Here is a 17467-nt window from a genome sequence, read left to right as displayed (position 1 = left end):
CATTTGATCACGTTGTCAAATGACATGTTTTTCACTGATTTGCTTTGGATCATTTTCTTTGTAAAACGTTTTATTCGGGATGCCAACTAAATGTTTTGGTTATTAGATTTATTATTAAATTAATATTTCAGATTAAAATGGTTATTCATGTTTTCATTGTATTTAAGTTATAACGGTCAAAATGTTTGAATGAGAATGTGCATTTGTGTATTAATGACCCAATCTTGATTCACTGGTCAGAATCAATATACGGAACTACGCAAAATCTAGCATAGCAGACACGACAAACAAAAGAATGAGCCGAAACCCGATTGGCCCGACTTTCTCAAATGCCCACCATCATCGAAACTTTGTTGACTTTATCATAAACCTTGATTTCGCTACGCTTAATATACTCTACGAGGGCACCCCATGGAAATACATAAATTTCTTACTCGTGTGGGAGGTTCCATCCTCTATCCCCACAATTATTGTACTTTAGAGAAAATTAAAATTTAATTTTTATAATTAAAATTTAGTTCCAACGGTTTGATAAAATTTCTTAAATAATTCCTATTATATAGACTATGTAAATTTTTTTTATGAAACTATAAGGATTAAATTCTGTTTTTTTGTAAATCACATTAACCAAATTCACAATTGAATCTATAATTTATGAAAACAAATCCTTATGGATTACATTTTTCAAAATTATATAAAAATTGTGGAAGAATAAAAAGCTAAACCCTAAATTAGATTTCATAACTATAGATTTGACAATTCTATACTTTCCTTACTATATAGATTGAATAACTGCATCCAAGCATAAACACACATAAAAAGACCGTTTGACTCACCAATTTCTTAAATTATGGTAAATAATTCAATTTCAATTGTAAAATTTTTTGAAATTTACACATTTATCGAGTAAGTTCATATTTCTTTATTTCTTTATTTTTTCTATTTACGAAAAAATTTAATCTTATAAATCTATACTCCAAACACAAATTTATTTAACACTAATATATTAACAGGGACTTATTAACACGTGGGTGAAACTGCCACGCACCTTCTTAGTTCTTACTAACTCTAGACTTCACAAATTCTGATATTTTAACTTCATTCCAAGCCGCAAACGGTCTCTAAAATCATTCTTAAGGGAGGATAAAAAATACCTGCAGCCTCGCATAAAACCTGCTGTTAACGAGTTATTGAAAAAGCTATTTCAATGGCGGGAAGAATCTTAATCGGAAGTGCCGCATTTCTCCGGCGGGCGATTTCCACCTCAAATCTTACCTCCTCGTTTCAAGAAATCCACCATGTTTCTGCTAAACCAGTTCCTACTTCCTTCAATCATCCCAAAATTTCCCGCAATCAATCTAATCTCCTACACAAGATCGGGTTCACACAATCCCAAATCCGCGATTTCCTTTCACAGAATCATCTCTTCTTGACCAATTCCAATTTTCAGGACATTGAAGCTTCTCTACCGGTTCTTCTATCCTTCAAAATTCCCCCGAAGGATCTCGTTTCCACGGTGATCGACTGTCCCGCAGTTCTGGACTTGGAATTTCTGAAGAAATGGGAGGTAAGTTTGTCCCTAATCGAATTACCCAATGTTTCTGTATCCGTGATTCGGAGTATGCTGGTATTATCCAAACGGTTCCAGCTCGACCCGAGTATTTTTCGTAGAACTGTAGATTTATTGAAACGTTTTGGGCTTAGTGATGCTGCTGTAACTAGGGTTTTAGAGGATTACCCTGAAATAGTGTTCACGAACGAGGAAGAAATCTTGCGAACGATTGAATTTCTGATGGGAATTGGAATCCGAAAGGATGAAATTGATCGAATCATTTGTTCGATTCCCAGAGTTCTAGGATTTAGGGTTGATGGCAGATTGAAGAGTTTGATTTCTGAGTTCAACGATCTGGGGTTCAATCAAAACGTGATTGCAAGAGAAATTGTTAGGGAACCGAGAATTTTAGCCACAGAATTAGGAGAAGTTTCAAGATGTCTCGAGTTGCTTGGACGTCTGAAATGCAGGAACTCAATCAAGGAGAAAATATTTAGAGACGGTGCTTTAAGAGCTGCATTTGAAGTGAAACAGAGAGTTGATTGTTTATGTAAACATGGGCTGATTCGTACAAGAGCATTTAAATTGCTATGGAAAGAGCCGAGGTTGGTCACTTATGAAATAGAGAACATTGAAAAGAAAATTGACTTCTTGATCCATAAGATGAAATTTGGTGTTGACAGTTTGATTGATGTTCCTGAATATCTGGGAATAAATTTCGAAAAACAGATTGTTCCTCGTTACAATGTGATTGAATATTTGGAATCAAAAGGCTGGCTTGGTTCTCAGGTTGGATTGAGGGAAATTATCAAGCCTAGCAGGCTCAGGTTCTACAACCTTTTTGTTAAGCCTTATCCAGAATGTGGGAAGATGTTTGGGAAATTTGCAGGAGACAACAAAACGGAGAGCCCGAGTCGGCATCCTATTGGACTATGGACGGTCTTCAAACCTCAAAGATATCCAGAATCAAAAGAGGACACTAAGAACATGAAGTCCTTCATGGAATCTCTCGTTTAGTGAAAGCTTGGTAAGAAGGAAGAAGAAAGGGATCATCTAGTTATGGGAAGGCAGCGAATCAAGCAGACATATGGATTACTCAAAAGCACAGGCTCTGAAGCAAATGATGGGAACCTGAGTGACATTTTGTCGAATTTTATACTGTGCAAACTGTCCTAATAACACGGCTTGGTAAGAGCAGCAGGAGACGACCTACTGGACAGCTGGGGGTTGAGATATAGGTCACTCTAATTGCCAACGGCCTCTGATGCTGTTGAAAACGATGGAGTCTGAACTTTGGTTTTGTTAAGCTTGCCCTTATTGGATGAAAACGCATTCGAGTTTTATTAAGCCGATAACTTCCTCACGACATTGTTCCTGTTAGATCTTGTATTTACACAGTAGCCAATCAATCAAATGTAGGACACCGAAAGAATGTGGTTGGGATGTACGGTTGAACTTGGTAAGTTGAACCGGCTCCTAGAATGTTTGGACAAGTTTTGAATTCATTTGTTCAAACATGCTGTTAGAAATGTGGTTTTTTATTCATTTGCTCTTCAAACATGCTGATAGTGATAGAAATAAGTATCACATTGTCCATTTTTGTTGAAGATCCATTCTTTTCACAAAAGTTAGATGCTTTTGGTTCTTGACATCTGAGTTCATGTCCTTGCTACTAACATTGCCTTTGTTTTGTTTGTCTGTGAATGACCATCATTCTTATTAGTTGATACATACTATTCAGGAGAATGCAATTTGTGCATGATGCTAAATGAGTAATGAAAAATTATTTTCATATCATACTAGTTTTGTGCAATTTTACTCGCTCTTTGCTCCCTATCCACTGGTTGCCTAGTAGGTTAAATTTTTAACATGGGTTCCATCTCAAAATTAATTGGCAATGAAAAGAATTGCTAAAAAGCAAAATCAATTGACAATGAGGTAACAACTAACCCTTGAATATTTTTTAATCCAACCCTAATCTTGAAAAAGTTGTTAAACTTATCTCTGTTGCCCTCTCCTTCACTCACTCACTGAGGGGGCACACTTGACATGGACGTTTTGACATTTTTAGGTCTATGTTTAAAGTGCATGTTTAGAAAGTTCGGGTTTGGAGTAAAGCATTAGAATTCTTTGAGATTATGAAATATTTAATCGTATTCAATCAATTATTCAGGTTTCGTTTGCTAATCATTTTGTTTTTTAAAATTAGGCCTGTGGACACTACTTCCACCAAATTTCTTTCTTTGTTATCTGCTTTTCACCGATAGTTTAAAAAATCAAGTCAAATTCTGAGAACTAAAAAAAGGTAGGTTTCAAAAAGTTGTTTTTTGTTTTTGGAATTTGGCTAAGAATTTAACCATTGTACTTAAGAAAGTTACAAATCTTTGTAAGAAATGTGAATGAAATAGACTTAAATTTTAAAATCAAAAACAAAAAATCACATGGTTACTAAATAGGCTTAGATTTTCGATTAATTTAAGTTTGTCATTTGTAAATTTAAATTTAAAATTGTTTCTCATATTTTGTTATTTTAAATAACTAACTTAATTAGCTAAAAGATTATTAGCTTAAAAGCAAATTACATTGTGCAGGTTTTTTAAAATGACTGTTAAAAAGTAAACATATTTCTATTTTTGTATGACTTAGTTTAGTTTGAATATATATATTCTTTCTAAGTTTAACTGTCATTTTGGTCCCTAACTTTAATTAGCTTAAAAGCAAATTACATTGAGCTGGTTTAAGTAAACGAAAACAAATTGACTTTCTTGACAATCGCACCAATTTGATAGTCAAGATTTACTGTTGCCTGTGAACCTCTACTAGTCAAATGAATTTATATTATTGAATCTTATAACTACTACTATGATGGAGTACTAGCATTAGTAGCAAGTCTGGATCAATACGCAGGGAAGCAATAGTATGAGTTTTTTGTTAAACCAATTTCCTAATTAGAGTGGTAAATGATGGTGGTGGGGGAGGGGAGGGTCGGTGTGGATAGTGTGATAAGTGTACAAGAAATATAAAAGAAACGGGTAAATGTAACTTGGGATTGGATTTATCTAGTTTCGAGAGAAAGAGGGATTCTATGCAATTTCAATCATTGATTTCAACTAATTAAACATGAATTCGATTTATGCATGCACAATGACCCATTTAGCTTAACCTTACTCAACGACACTACGGGCAATTGAATCGTCTGATTAAACTAAGCAAGCGCCCTAGTTAATAATTAAAGCCTTAAGCCAAGCCCTAATTAAACTGCATGCCCAAGTCTATTGCATTCGATAGCATCCATATAGAAATAAGAACATGTGCATTAAGATTAAGGATTTCATTGTGTTGATTAATCAATTGGGTAGCCTAACCAATTAATCAATCTTGCCTTTGAACCTAGTTAAAGCAAGCATTCTAGGTTGGTCATAAAATACAAGATTAACTAATTGCTACTTAGGTGATTGAGCTAGACATTCGAGTGCGATTTTGAAGAAGCTATGAATCAATTAGCATGGGCAATACACATTAATGAAGGAATAGCTACACACAAATATGCATTTATAAATTAAAACGGATTAAAACATAAAACAATATACATTCAATCCATTAATTGAAATTTCAAGATATCACATAAATCTTGCTCTCGAAACTAAATAAAATTACATAACTCTACAATCTATAGACAAAGAGTAGAGTGGAGAGCTCTAACCTATAATCACAACTTAAAAGAAATGTAAAAACCTACGCTAAGATGTAAGAAGTACAAAGAAGAGAAGAATTTTGGGAGACTTTGTCTTCCATTGAAATCCCAAATGAAAAAAAGCTTAAAGTTTGAAGAGAGTATTTTTAAAAGTTGTGAAGCATCATTGTGTTGAGGGGGAGCAAAGTTGTGCCCTAGGCCCTTGTCGGAGCATAAGCCTCGAGCATCGTAGCGCTCGCGTGTTGCGCTTGCGTGTGCATGACCCCTTTTCCGTTTTGTCAAAATCCAGAGTGTTGCTGACAGTCTAAGGAAGCGTCACTATGCTCTCGCTAATGCTGCTCTTTACCTTCAAGCCTAGTGCACAGAGTAGCACATGGCGCTGCTGCGCTGGCCCTAGGGGTAAAATCATAATTTTACATCCTTGAAGCTCCGGGTGTTCGATTTCACTTTTGATGGCTCCAAGTTAACCTTGAACGACCCATAAGACTCTAAGATGCATGATTTACTCGAATTCCTACAAGAATAGACATTTAATCATATAAAACATAACAAGCAAGCTAGATTAAAAACATATATATAGCTTTTTTCAAGAGCAATCACTATAGCATGGTGTCCAAAACCTACAAGATATATCATCTTCAAACAAAGAAGAATGGTTAGTAGAAATATTCAGTTCTTGGAGGATGAGGAATGAGACTAGATAAAAGAAGTGAAGGTGAAGCAACAAGTCTCTCTAGATCCCGATGAATTGGTTGATGATGCACTGATTAGAGGGACTAAATTGTTGAATGAGGTTTATGGGAGAAGTAATGTAGTTGTGTTGCAGCCTGCAAGATATGAAGAAGCTAAACGAGATCAGAAAAGGATGAAGGTAATGAAGGATGACCTGAGTATGATAGAGAAGAACAAGACATGGAAGCTGGTGAAGAGGTTTACAATTAAGAGAGTGATTGAAATCAAATGGATTTTTGAGACCAAATTGAATCCTGATAGCTCTAGAACAAGCTCAAGGCCAAATTAGTGGTAAAATGACATGCATAAGTTGGGGGAGTTGATTTTTCTTAGACTTTTTCACTTTTTGCAAGGATGGACACAATTGGATTCCTACTAGCTGTGACAACTCAACATAGATAGAAGGTATATCAATTGGACGCGAAGTCAACATTCCTGAATGAAGTGTTAGAAGAAGAGATCTATGTTGAGCAACTAGATGGTTCATCATACTAGGGTAAGACCAGAAGGTTTATTTATAGAAGAAGGCTATCCATCAGTTGAAGCAAGATTTCTGACATGGTATAACAAGATATATGAACACTTGTTGAACTTAGGTTTTTTAAAGAGTTTGAGTGAGTCCACACTCTATTTGAAGAAATCAAGTCTGATGCATTAATTTTTAGGTATAGAGATTCAATAAAGGATATAATAAAATGCTTCTTTGTTAGAAGAAAAATATGAGAGAGATATTAAAGAGGTTTAATATGGGAAAGGATAAGAGTATGAACACTCTGATTCATAAAGAAAAGTTGCAGAAGATTTAACAAACAAGGATGTGTGCAAAAGTCTAGTTGTATGCCTCATGCATGTCACATCTCATAGTTCTGATATCATGTACACTAAGTGTCTTATCTAGATTTCTTCACTATTCAAGTAAGAATTACATGGTTGCTTCAAAGAGGGTTCTGAGATATTTGAAAGGTACATTGTCTTTTGGGATCAAATTTAACAAAGTTGAGAGTTGTAGAGTTACTTGGATAGTGATTAGGTTGGTTCATTATATGATATCAAAAGCACCTTTAGTTATTTTTTCACTTTTGGCTATGGGTATTTCACATGGTGTTAAAAATAAAAAAGATATAGTGGCTTTAACAACGGTAGAATTTGAGTTTATTGCAACAACTGCAACAGTAAACCAAGTTGTTTAATTTAAAAAGCCGAGGTATGATTTACACCTGAGGCAAGAAGAGAGTGTGAAGGTGTTTGGAGATAATCAAGATAATTTATCTATTACTTTGAATCTAGTTTTCTATGGAAGGGCTAAACATTTTAAGATAAATTATTAGGTTATTGAGAGAGATGTAAAAGGAAGGAGAAGTGCAACTGGTTTATTGTAGCTCAAATGAGAAAACAACAGATATCTTCTCTAAGTCTTTTCGTGTTAGTCATTTTCAAGCTCTTAAAAGCAAGCTAGATGTTTGTTGATGGGATCTAATCCTTAACAAAAGCATATAATCACTTTTGTTTTGATTTTTTTTTTTTTTTGAGATGAAATATACATAAACATTAAAAACATACAACAAATATCACATGTTGTAAATTTTTTAGGTTAAGCATAATATGAAGAGAAGAAGAATTATCACCTTTGAAGACTTTTCTTCACTTCACCACAACTTATTCTCCAAAAAGGTTGATTTTCTCCTTCGTTGAGAACACCTCCAAACGGTCTTCCTTAGCTATTACTTTTGGCAAGAACCCACTTGTGGAGTGTCTTATTGAAAGAGAAAAGAAAATTGAGAGGGAGAGATAACACAAATAACTTCTTCTAAGTGTTTTACAGAGTGAGAATTTTTATCAAAGTTACGTTAGTTCTCCTCAGAACTCTTCTATGGAGATTCAATGATAGGGAGAGGGAACTACCCACCTCCACACTCACCCTCGTTAAAGGGGGATTTATTAATTAAATAATAATTAATTAATTAATCAAAATTAAATTATTAATTTAATTAAATATATATTTGAATCATATTCAAATGCATATTCCTCTCTTAACTTATAGGTTTAATATGAATCTTATTCATATTAATATATAACTTATAGTTTTCATATAATCCTATATTAATTTAATATTTGAATCAAATTCAAATATATTAATTCTCCTAGAGTATATAGTTTTAATTATAAATCATATTTATAATTAACTATATATATAACAATGTCTCTATATATATTATATTTTGTATTAATCATATTATATACAATTAATATATGTTTCCTAAGCTAATTTGAACAATTCAAATTATTCTCTCAAAACTTTGATCCTTGTCAATCTATTATGAGCTAGCAAAAGGACCTAATAGACCTACAGATTAAAAGATCCAATGATTTGATATTAATTAATTAAAATTTTTAATTAATTAATTAACATTAATTAAGTATGGGGCAAACCACTATAGACCCAGAGTTGTACTCTTATGCACTGCAAGACATGTTATCAATATAAGTTGATCATTCACGAGTTGTTTGTAATTATAGTTGGGTCAAATGTTCGTTTTACCTCCGTTATTACCTCTATTTTTTTAAATACCACTGATCCTCTAATGAACAATTTATTTATGGTCCAACCATAAACCAAATCTCTCTCGGGCCAATGAGAGGGTGGAGTTCCATTGTTCAAGTACCGAATTTAACACTTAAGGGAACTACTCCTCTACTTGCCCCATACGGGAAGGAGTGAATTTCATCTTGTGAAATTATGTTCCCAACTCCCTATTTGGTCAAGTCCCCAAAATGGTAGGTTATTTAGTCGGCGACTGGGGCCACTCTCACCTATACAAATCAATGGACGAACCCCATAGGCAGGAATGAAGGGATCGAATCCCGAGCGAAAGCTTATCATTGCTTTGCATCAATTTTGTTTCAAGAATTAAAACACAAAGAGTAAAAACACAGTAGATAATTAAGCATGTAAAACACAAGGGAAAAAGAAGGTTATCTTTAAAACCTTTCTTCAAATCTTCTATAATTCTTTAATAATAGCACAAACTCTTCTTCATACAAAATACCAACAAAAGAGTCTTTCCCTCTATTCTCTTAGTAAGGACTTGTTATGTGGGAACTTTTTTTTGAAAGTGATAAGGGATTTGATCTTTCTTTACAGAAGAATTTATATGTAAACTTGGAGGAGAAATTTTATAGAGAAATTGGAGAGAAAAAAGTGGTTATCTTTTTTTCTTTTCTTTTTTGTAAATAAGATAAGTGAAGAGAGTTGTAACTTCTCTTATTCACTCACCACTCCCCTGCAACTGTAGAGGAGTTAATCTCATTTAATTTGATTTTTAATTTAATTTAATTTAATCAAATCAAAATAATACTTAATTCATTAAATAAATAAATTAATTAATTTTATTAAATATCTCATATTTAATTAAATGTATATATATTTGAATTATATTTAAAATATATATCTCTCTCATAAACTATTGTTTAAAACATAATCTCATTTAAATTAATTTTAGAAAATTTTCACAGGTAAAAAAATGTCAAACTATTTACAGAAATAGTAAAAAAAAAAAAAAAAAACACTGATAGACACTGATAGACTTCTAATCAACCTCTATCAATTAAAGACTTGTATCAGTTTCTATCACTGATAGTATCAATGATAAACTTCTATTAGTTTCTATCACTTATAGATATTGATAGACTTCTATACACTACAAGGGATTTTTACCCGTTCCGATACTTTTTCTCGACGAATACATTTTCGTTGGCATAGACGTATCCCCCCCCCCCCCCCGCCCCCCCACTTTTCCTTCCCCACTTTCCCTTTCCCTCGCTTTTTTTCTTTTTTTTTTATTTTTTTTTAATGCAGAACAGATGCCATTTTTTCGATGCCCGCTGAACCACTAGTCGAGCTCTGACATCTAATGCCCAACGTCTTTAGCTCCAATGGCTACTGAACGTTACCTTTGAATGATCTCATTTTACAGAGAACCTGTAAGCAGAAGCGGATTGTCCAAATCTCATTTCGATTGAAACAAACATTTACAGTAAAACAGTACAAATTATGTATCATAACATAAAATTGCAACCTGCTTTCTAATAAGAAAAAGAGTTTAGAGATTATACCTTTGAAGAACTCTTCTTCAAGTAAATCCCTCGAATAGTCACGAACACTCCAAACAACAAGAAAACTCGAACCAAAAAGGTGAAGAACACTACCAACTGATGACCTTGGTATTCTCGGTGTGAGAAGCCAGGAGTGGTGGACTCTAACTATTTTGGTTAGGAGGGAGTTTAGGAGTTTGGAGGAAGAAGACGATTGAGGAAGAAACTCTCTATCGCATAGGAAATTCTTCAATCGTGTAGTGAACCATTTATATCGCATAGGCTCTGATCTATTCGTGTAGATTGTTCACAAATCGTGCAACTTGGATTTTAGAATAATAAAATCATATTTTTATTTGTTCCATTTTGTCATAAAAACTACTTAACTTCCCACTAAGGTGGTTAGAGAGAAAAAAGAAATTAATTATCAAATAATTAATAATATAAATAAATATGATAACCAACTTATCATATTATATTTATAATCTATAGTTTTAACATTGCATCTCATACAATATAAACTATAGTTTTTTCTCTTTTCTTTATGGCATTTAATATAAATCATATTTATATTAAATTTAACAATTATGATTCTCATTCATAGAAAATATATTTCAATCACATTCAAATATTCATTCCTCCAATTAAACTATAATGTATCATATACATTATGTCAATTATATCATATATAATTGAATCAATTTAATTATATCATATATAATTAAATTCCCTCTTATTAATTTGAACATTTAAAATTAACCCAAAAATTGATTCTGGCCTAAATTCTTTTGAGCTACCAAGGGGACCTTATGGATCTATAGCTTGAAGCTCCAACGGTACGTGAATAATTGATTAAACTCTTTAATTACATTATCCACCATCCGTTAACTGCTAGACACTCCACTAAAGACCAACATCTGCACTCTTTGTACTATAAATATATTTCTGTGTCCATTGGATATAACCAATCAATAGTACAATGACCTTTCACAAATTGCTCGTAAGTACAACTGGGCCAAATTTCCGTTTTGCCCCTATAGTTACATCTAACTCCTTAAGTACCATTGATTCCTCCAATGAACAATAGATCATAGTCCCACTATGACTAAACCCCTTTCGGGCCAGGGGAGGGTGTGGTGCCACATTGACCTAGAATCAGCTCTTAAGGGAACAATTTATCTACTTACCCCTGCTTCAGGGAAGGAGTGAATTCCATCTTATATAGCTGAGTTCCCAGCTCCTCAATGAGACGAACCCCCAAAATTGTAGGCTTGTTGAGCCGGCGATCTGGCCACTCTCACCCATACAAATTAAAGAACCCTCATAGGCAAGAGTTCATAACTCACTCAGGATTAAGATCGTGTTACCTATGGTCATCCTAGTGAAATGAAAGTCTCTATTATGAACGACGTTATATAATGAGACTAAAAATTTTGTGGTCCAGTCTTATACAAACCCCTTTATATAGAATATCTTCGCTTGCATGTTTAATACATAAATGATCAGGATCAGATCATTTGTAGTACTTTACAACATTTGTAGTACCTACAAAGCGGGCCATACTCGTAGTGTCACAAGGATAAGGTATCCAACCTTATCCATATACTACAGACCATTTAGGTTATCACTTAAACATGATCCACCCGTATGTCTCCACATACATGTTTAAGTTACAATGATAACCTTAGATGTTAATTTATTAGTTGTGATTAATGCAACTAAAATATCATATATTTCATAGACAGAGTGAATACAATATCAAATATTATTAATCACTTACAAGTTTGTTCATACAAGATTTATAAACTATAGGACCCTATGAGATTTAGGGCATCAACCTCAACAACCTTTGACACTATCGCATGATGCCTTCGAGCCACCGCACGTTACCTTTGACGTCGCCATACGCTAGCTTCGATGCCGCCACATGATTCACGCTATTCTCCATGTTGTTGCTCCACTCCACCGTTCGAATCTCCACCCAACGGTCACAGTTTTCATCCCCAATCCTCGTTGTCGGCACTACCTTCCCTTTCCTCTTCCTTAAACTCTCTGTAAGTGCTTCTTTGTAAGGTTTATCATAGTTTCATATGTTTCACTACAGCCATGAATTTCAAGAGGTTTTACATTATATTTTTCACCATTTGGTTCTTTTGTTAAATTAAATGGAACAACATAAACTTTATTATTATTATTATTATTATTTGGGGGTAAATTTGTGTTTCAAAGCCTTCATTTCACTGTGAGTTTATCTATTCGTTCTTTGTGTTAATGTGAATTGGAGAGTTGGGTGATATTTTTGTCTTTCCTTTCTTTTTTTTTTTTTTTTTTTTTGGGGGGGGGGGTGGGGAAGTTAAGAGAATTTTTTTTTTTTTCAACCATAAAAAAAAATTCCTGTTCCTTTTTTCCCTTGATTATAGTTATAGGTTTTGTGTGAATTGTTTCAAGATTTTCCTGACTGATACTTAGAATCTTCCAATGAACAAGTTGCATCGAACTTGTTTGTTTGTCTGTTTCCCTTTCATTAGAATCTCCCAACATACATGAATGTAGTAATTAACAAAATAGCTTTGTTCACTGGAGCTCAAGTTAATTTGAAATCATCATTCTTTACTATACAACATTTTTACTAGTACCTCCTAATAGCAAACATGCCCCTCCTAGTAGTTAATAATACTTTTCATATTTTCCTAATATATTTTTAATTAATGATAAACATAAACTAATAAATATAGAGAAACCTTGATGCAATTCTTTTTGGAAAGCTACATTATTGTGTTGGTTGTTCTTTTTGGATATTTCCCCAAAAAAGTTTTACTTTGAGTCAAAGGGCTATTTGGACACTTTTTTTAAGAGCTTTTTAGTTTGGGTTTGGGAACTTTTTAGGTTGTGTTGAGAGTAAAAATGTCAATTCGACACTTTAAATGAACTTTTTAGGTTAGGTTGAGAGAGTCAAAGTGTTACTTTTTAGAAACTTTTTTTTTTTTTTTGGTGTTAAATAACACTTACAAAAATTTAGGAACTTATTCATGTTTTGTGTGGTTGTAGAATTATGGTAGGGTAATGTTAAGATCGTCTAGCAGATGAACTAGTTAGGAAGCTAACACTTTGGCTACAAGTTCCTCGATAAAGGTAGGCATGACCATCACATCACATGATAGTAGTATGTCTTGGGTTGAACATCTAAATATTATTGTAACCTCTAATTGAAGTAGTACATTTGATCTTGTTACAGGAAAACCAGTAAGCGTCGTTGCTACAAAGTTTAGCAATGCTACCGGGACCGCGACCCGGGATACAATTTCATTTTGCTGTTCTATGTGCAAGGATGTACCTAGTGATGTCATTGCCACTATAAAGGCTCGTTTACAGGTAAGTTTTACGCTTTTATTTTGTTAATCTCATATGTGTACGTACCATAAATTTTATTGAAAATGTAGACATTTTTATTGTGGATCTATCATCGAGGGTCGTCAATAAGTACATAAATCGGGCCACACTAAAGGTCTTGGATGGAACCCAAAAACCAATTTAGCTACATGTGGTACATCTTCCTCAAAATTTGAGAAAGATATTGGGAATAAGTATGAAAAGCTTGAGGTGGAGGTGACAAGCTTGAGGAGGAAAATGCTATGTTGAAGTCAACAATTTCAAGTTTTCAAGATCAATTGACTGAAATCACCTATATAAATCAATGGACGAACCCCATAGGCAATTATGGTTAGTGGGTTTAGGAACTTAATTTGGTTGTTGTGTGGCTATCCTGTAGTTATAGTAGCCATTTCAAATATGAGTGTTTCAGTGGATTTAGGAACTTCATTTTTTTGTTTTGTGGCTCTCTTGCATTATGGTAGCCACTTTAAATATGTGTGTTTTAGTGTATTTTATGCCACTTTGTAGGTAAAGGGCGTTTAAGACTATTGAATTATGTCCGTAGCTTTGAGGGAGAGATTCACTTCGACGCTTTCTATGTATTTGTTGTTACTTTGTAGGTTTATATCGCGTTTAGGTAGAACAAGGACATGTTCGTAGCTTGGGAGGATGTATATGTTCGAATTGTTTTTTAGATTACCTTGAAGCCTAAATGTGCACTTTAAAGGAACTTTGTTCTTGGCTTATTTGTAGGGATCTGAGAATTGAGTTATATGCTTTTAGGACTATCGAATGATGGGTTTAGCCTTGAAAGAAATTTAGGTGGATTTAGGGGGAAGGGATTCACTTCGACGCTTTCTATGTATTTGTTGCTACTTTGTAGGCTGTCTCTTATACACATCTAGATGTGTATAAGAGACAGATTATTGCTACTTTGTAGGTTTAAATGGTGTTTAGATGGAACTAGGACACTTTGTTAGCTGGGGGAGGGGGGGATGTATATGTTCTAATTGTTTTTTAGATTATCTTGAAGCCTAATTGTGCACTTTAAAGGAACTTTGTTCTTGCCTTATTTGTAGGGATCCGAGAATTGAGTTATATGTTTTTAAGACTATCGAATAACAGGTTTAGTCTTGAAAGAAATTTAGGTAGATTTAGAGATAAGGGATTCACTTTGACGTTTTCTATATATTTGTTGCTACTTTGTAGGTTTAAAAGGCATTTAGGTTGAACTAGGACATGTTCGTAGCTTGGGGGGAGAGGGGGAGGAAGAGAGATGTATATGTTTTAATTGCTTTTTAGATTATCTTGAAGCCTAATTATGCACTTTAAAGGAACTTTGTTCTTGGCTTATTTGTAGGGATCCAATAGTTGTGTAGATTTAAAGGACGTTTATGTATTTGTTTAAGTGGATTTACAACACGCTCGTAGCGTGGGGGAGGGGTTCACGTCTTAATCATAACCATTTTAGTCACTTTTTAGATAGTGGTGTTCATGTGTTAATTATGAACATTGACGACATGTTTATAGCTTGAGAGGTGAATCATTCCTCATAACCATTTTAAATATTTTGTTTAAGTCTTTGTGTGATTGTTAAGATCTTTTTGTGCATTTTTCTTTGTTGATTTTTATTTTCTTTCCTATTTCAAGTTGTTCGTATAAATTCTTAAAGATCATTTCTCGGAGATTGCAAGAAGATTTGAGATGATTATGTAGTTTGGTTTAGTATCTCACTTATTTGGGCTTAGAGTATTTTGACTTAGGAAGATTATACCTTTTTTGTGTAGGGGATTTGTAAGAAGCTAGAAATGCTCGAGTTTAATTGTATACACAGTTTTTACTCATAGAATTTTATAGTTTGTGTATTGAATACTAGTCTTATTTTTAATATATAAGCTTACTTTTGTTATATTTATCACCAATTGATTTGTTTGAAGATTAATTTTTGTTTGTGCATAATTAGGTATTAAGAAAATAAAAATGTGGTTATTTAATTGTTACAAATTATATATAAAATTCTAAAAAACTTATGTTGACGCAAATAAACGTTAGCAGAAATCTATCTATTGAACTGAAATTTTTCGTTGTTTAGAAATATGCTTTTGCCGATGTAAAGTGTATTTTGTTGGGAAAATACATATGGACACAATATTGCATTGGAGACAATGGTATTTATGCCGACAAAAATAGTTTTCGTCAGGAGGCACTTCTCCCGACATGGATACGACGACGATTATGCCAACGCAAAAAGATTATATTGGCATAACCTATCTCGACCTTTTTAATACTTTGCCCGATGTTTTTTTGTGTGAGGAAAGGTGAAAATTCTTGTAGTATATCAACCTCTATCAATGATAGACTTCTATCAGTTTCTATCACTGATAGACACTAATAAACTTCTATCAACGTCTATCAGTGATAGACTTGTATCAGTTTATATTAGTGATATACGCTGATAAACTTCTATCAGCGTCTATCTGTTATAGATATTGATAATAATGTCTATCACAACTATAATTAAATTTACTGTTTGTATAAATATTTTCTTTTTTTTTTCTATTTTTGAAAATACCCCTAAATTTTAACCTATATATGAATCTAAATTATATTAATTAACATTTGAATCTTATTCAAACAGATTAATACTCTCATATTATATAACTCAATTTTGAATCTCATTCAAAACTAAAGTTTATATTATAATGTATCTATTACATTATATTAATTACATCATATATAATTAACATAAATTTCTTTAATCAATTTGAACATTTCAAATTCTTTCAAAACTCTTTATCCTTGTTTTACCCGTTGTGAGCTAGTAGGGGGACCTAATGGACGTATAGTTATAAGCTCCAATAATATGAGATTAATTAATTAGATTCTTTAATTAAATTAATCAACATTCATTAACTATGAGTCACTTAACTAAAGACCCATAGTTGCACTCTTATGAACTGTAGAATATTTTATGGCCATTGATATAATCATTATAAGTAAGCCTGATCCTTCATGAGTTGTTCATAAGTACAACTAGGTCAAATTATCATCTTATCCGTGTAATTACCTCTTTCTTCTTAAGTACTAATGATACTCTAATGAACAATTTGTCTATGGTCCAACCATAAATCAATTCGCTCTCGAGCCAAGAGAGGGTGAGACCCCATTGTTCAAGACCCGGAGTCGATACTTTAAGGAAACACTCATGTACTTCTCCTAAAAGCGGGAAGGAGTGAATTCTATCTTGTGTAGCTATGTTTTTAGCTTCTCATTCGGTCTCATCCCCAAAATAGTAGGCTTATTGAGTTTGTGACTCGGGTCATGCTCACCCATACAAATCAAAGGACAATCCCTCATAAGTAGAAATTCATAACTCACTTAGGATTGAAATCGAGTTACACATGGTCATCGTTTGAAATATTAATTTCTATAGTTAATGGTGTTATGAAGAGAGATTAAATATTTTTTATTCAGTCTTATACAAACTCATCATATAGGATGCCTCCACTCGCATGTTTTTTAGGTTATTACTTAAACCTGATCTACCTGTATGTCAACCACATACTATTCAAATTACATGAAATAACCTTGGATTTGTACAGTAATGGATAATTCATTAGTGCATATTTAACAATTAAATTAAATGCTATATTAAATAACAAATTAATTACAGGCTTTAGGGCACAAATCCCAGAAAGAAGTTCATAAGTCACTTAGGATTAAGATTTAGTTACATATGATCATTCTGTGAAATATTAGTCTCTTCCATTAATGGAGTTATAGAGAAATTAATTATTTCGCGATCCAGTCTTATACAAACTTATTGAATAGCATTGAAAATGTGTTATCTTACTTTGCTAAATTTAAGGTTGTTCATAGATTTTATGTGTTTATTTGATGATTTTATAGCTTTCGAGCATCTAGGAGGTAGAGTCGGGCATTAGTGACGAAATGAAGCTAAAACAGGCCAAAACGGAGCTCAAATGCATTAATCGGGAAAGAAGAGGTGAAAATGAACAAATTGC

At 33.2% G+C, this 17467-nt stretch overlaps 1 protein-coding gene across 1 annotated transcript; it reads left to right on the top strand.

Annotated features, from left to right (window-relative positions):
- Positions 1-1100: 1100 nt before the first annotated feature.
- LOC120083154 (transcription termination factor MTERF15, mitochondrial) lies at positions 1101-3179 on the top strand. The gene has a single exon (XM_039038756.1). It carries the CDS (start codon positions 1208-1210, stop codon positions 2567-2569), a length of 1362 nt encoding a protein of 453 aa, XP_038894684.1. The 5' UTR covers positions 1101-1207; the 3' UTR covers positions 2570-3179.
- Positions 3180-17467: the final 14288 nt, after the last annotated feature.

The sequence above is a fragment of the Benincasa hispida genome, chromosome 8 (assembly GCF_009727055.1).
Source record: "Benincasa hispida cultivar B227 chromosome 8, ASM972705v1, whole genome shotgun sequence".
Taxonomy (NCBI): Eukaryota; Viridiplantae; Streptophyta; class Magnoliopsida; order Cucurbitales; family Cucurbitaceae; genus Benincasa; species Benincasa hispida.
Note: the sequence above shows the minus strand (reverse complement) of the source record. Positions and strands in the feature narration are given on the sequence as shown.

Excerpts from the sequence above, each read along its gene's own strand:
- LOC120083154 (XM_039038756.1), top strand. The coding sequence starts at position 1,208 with ATGGCGGGAAGAATCTTAATCGGAAGTGCCGCATTTCTCCGGCGGGCG.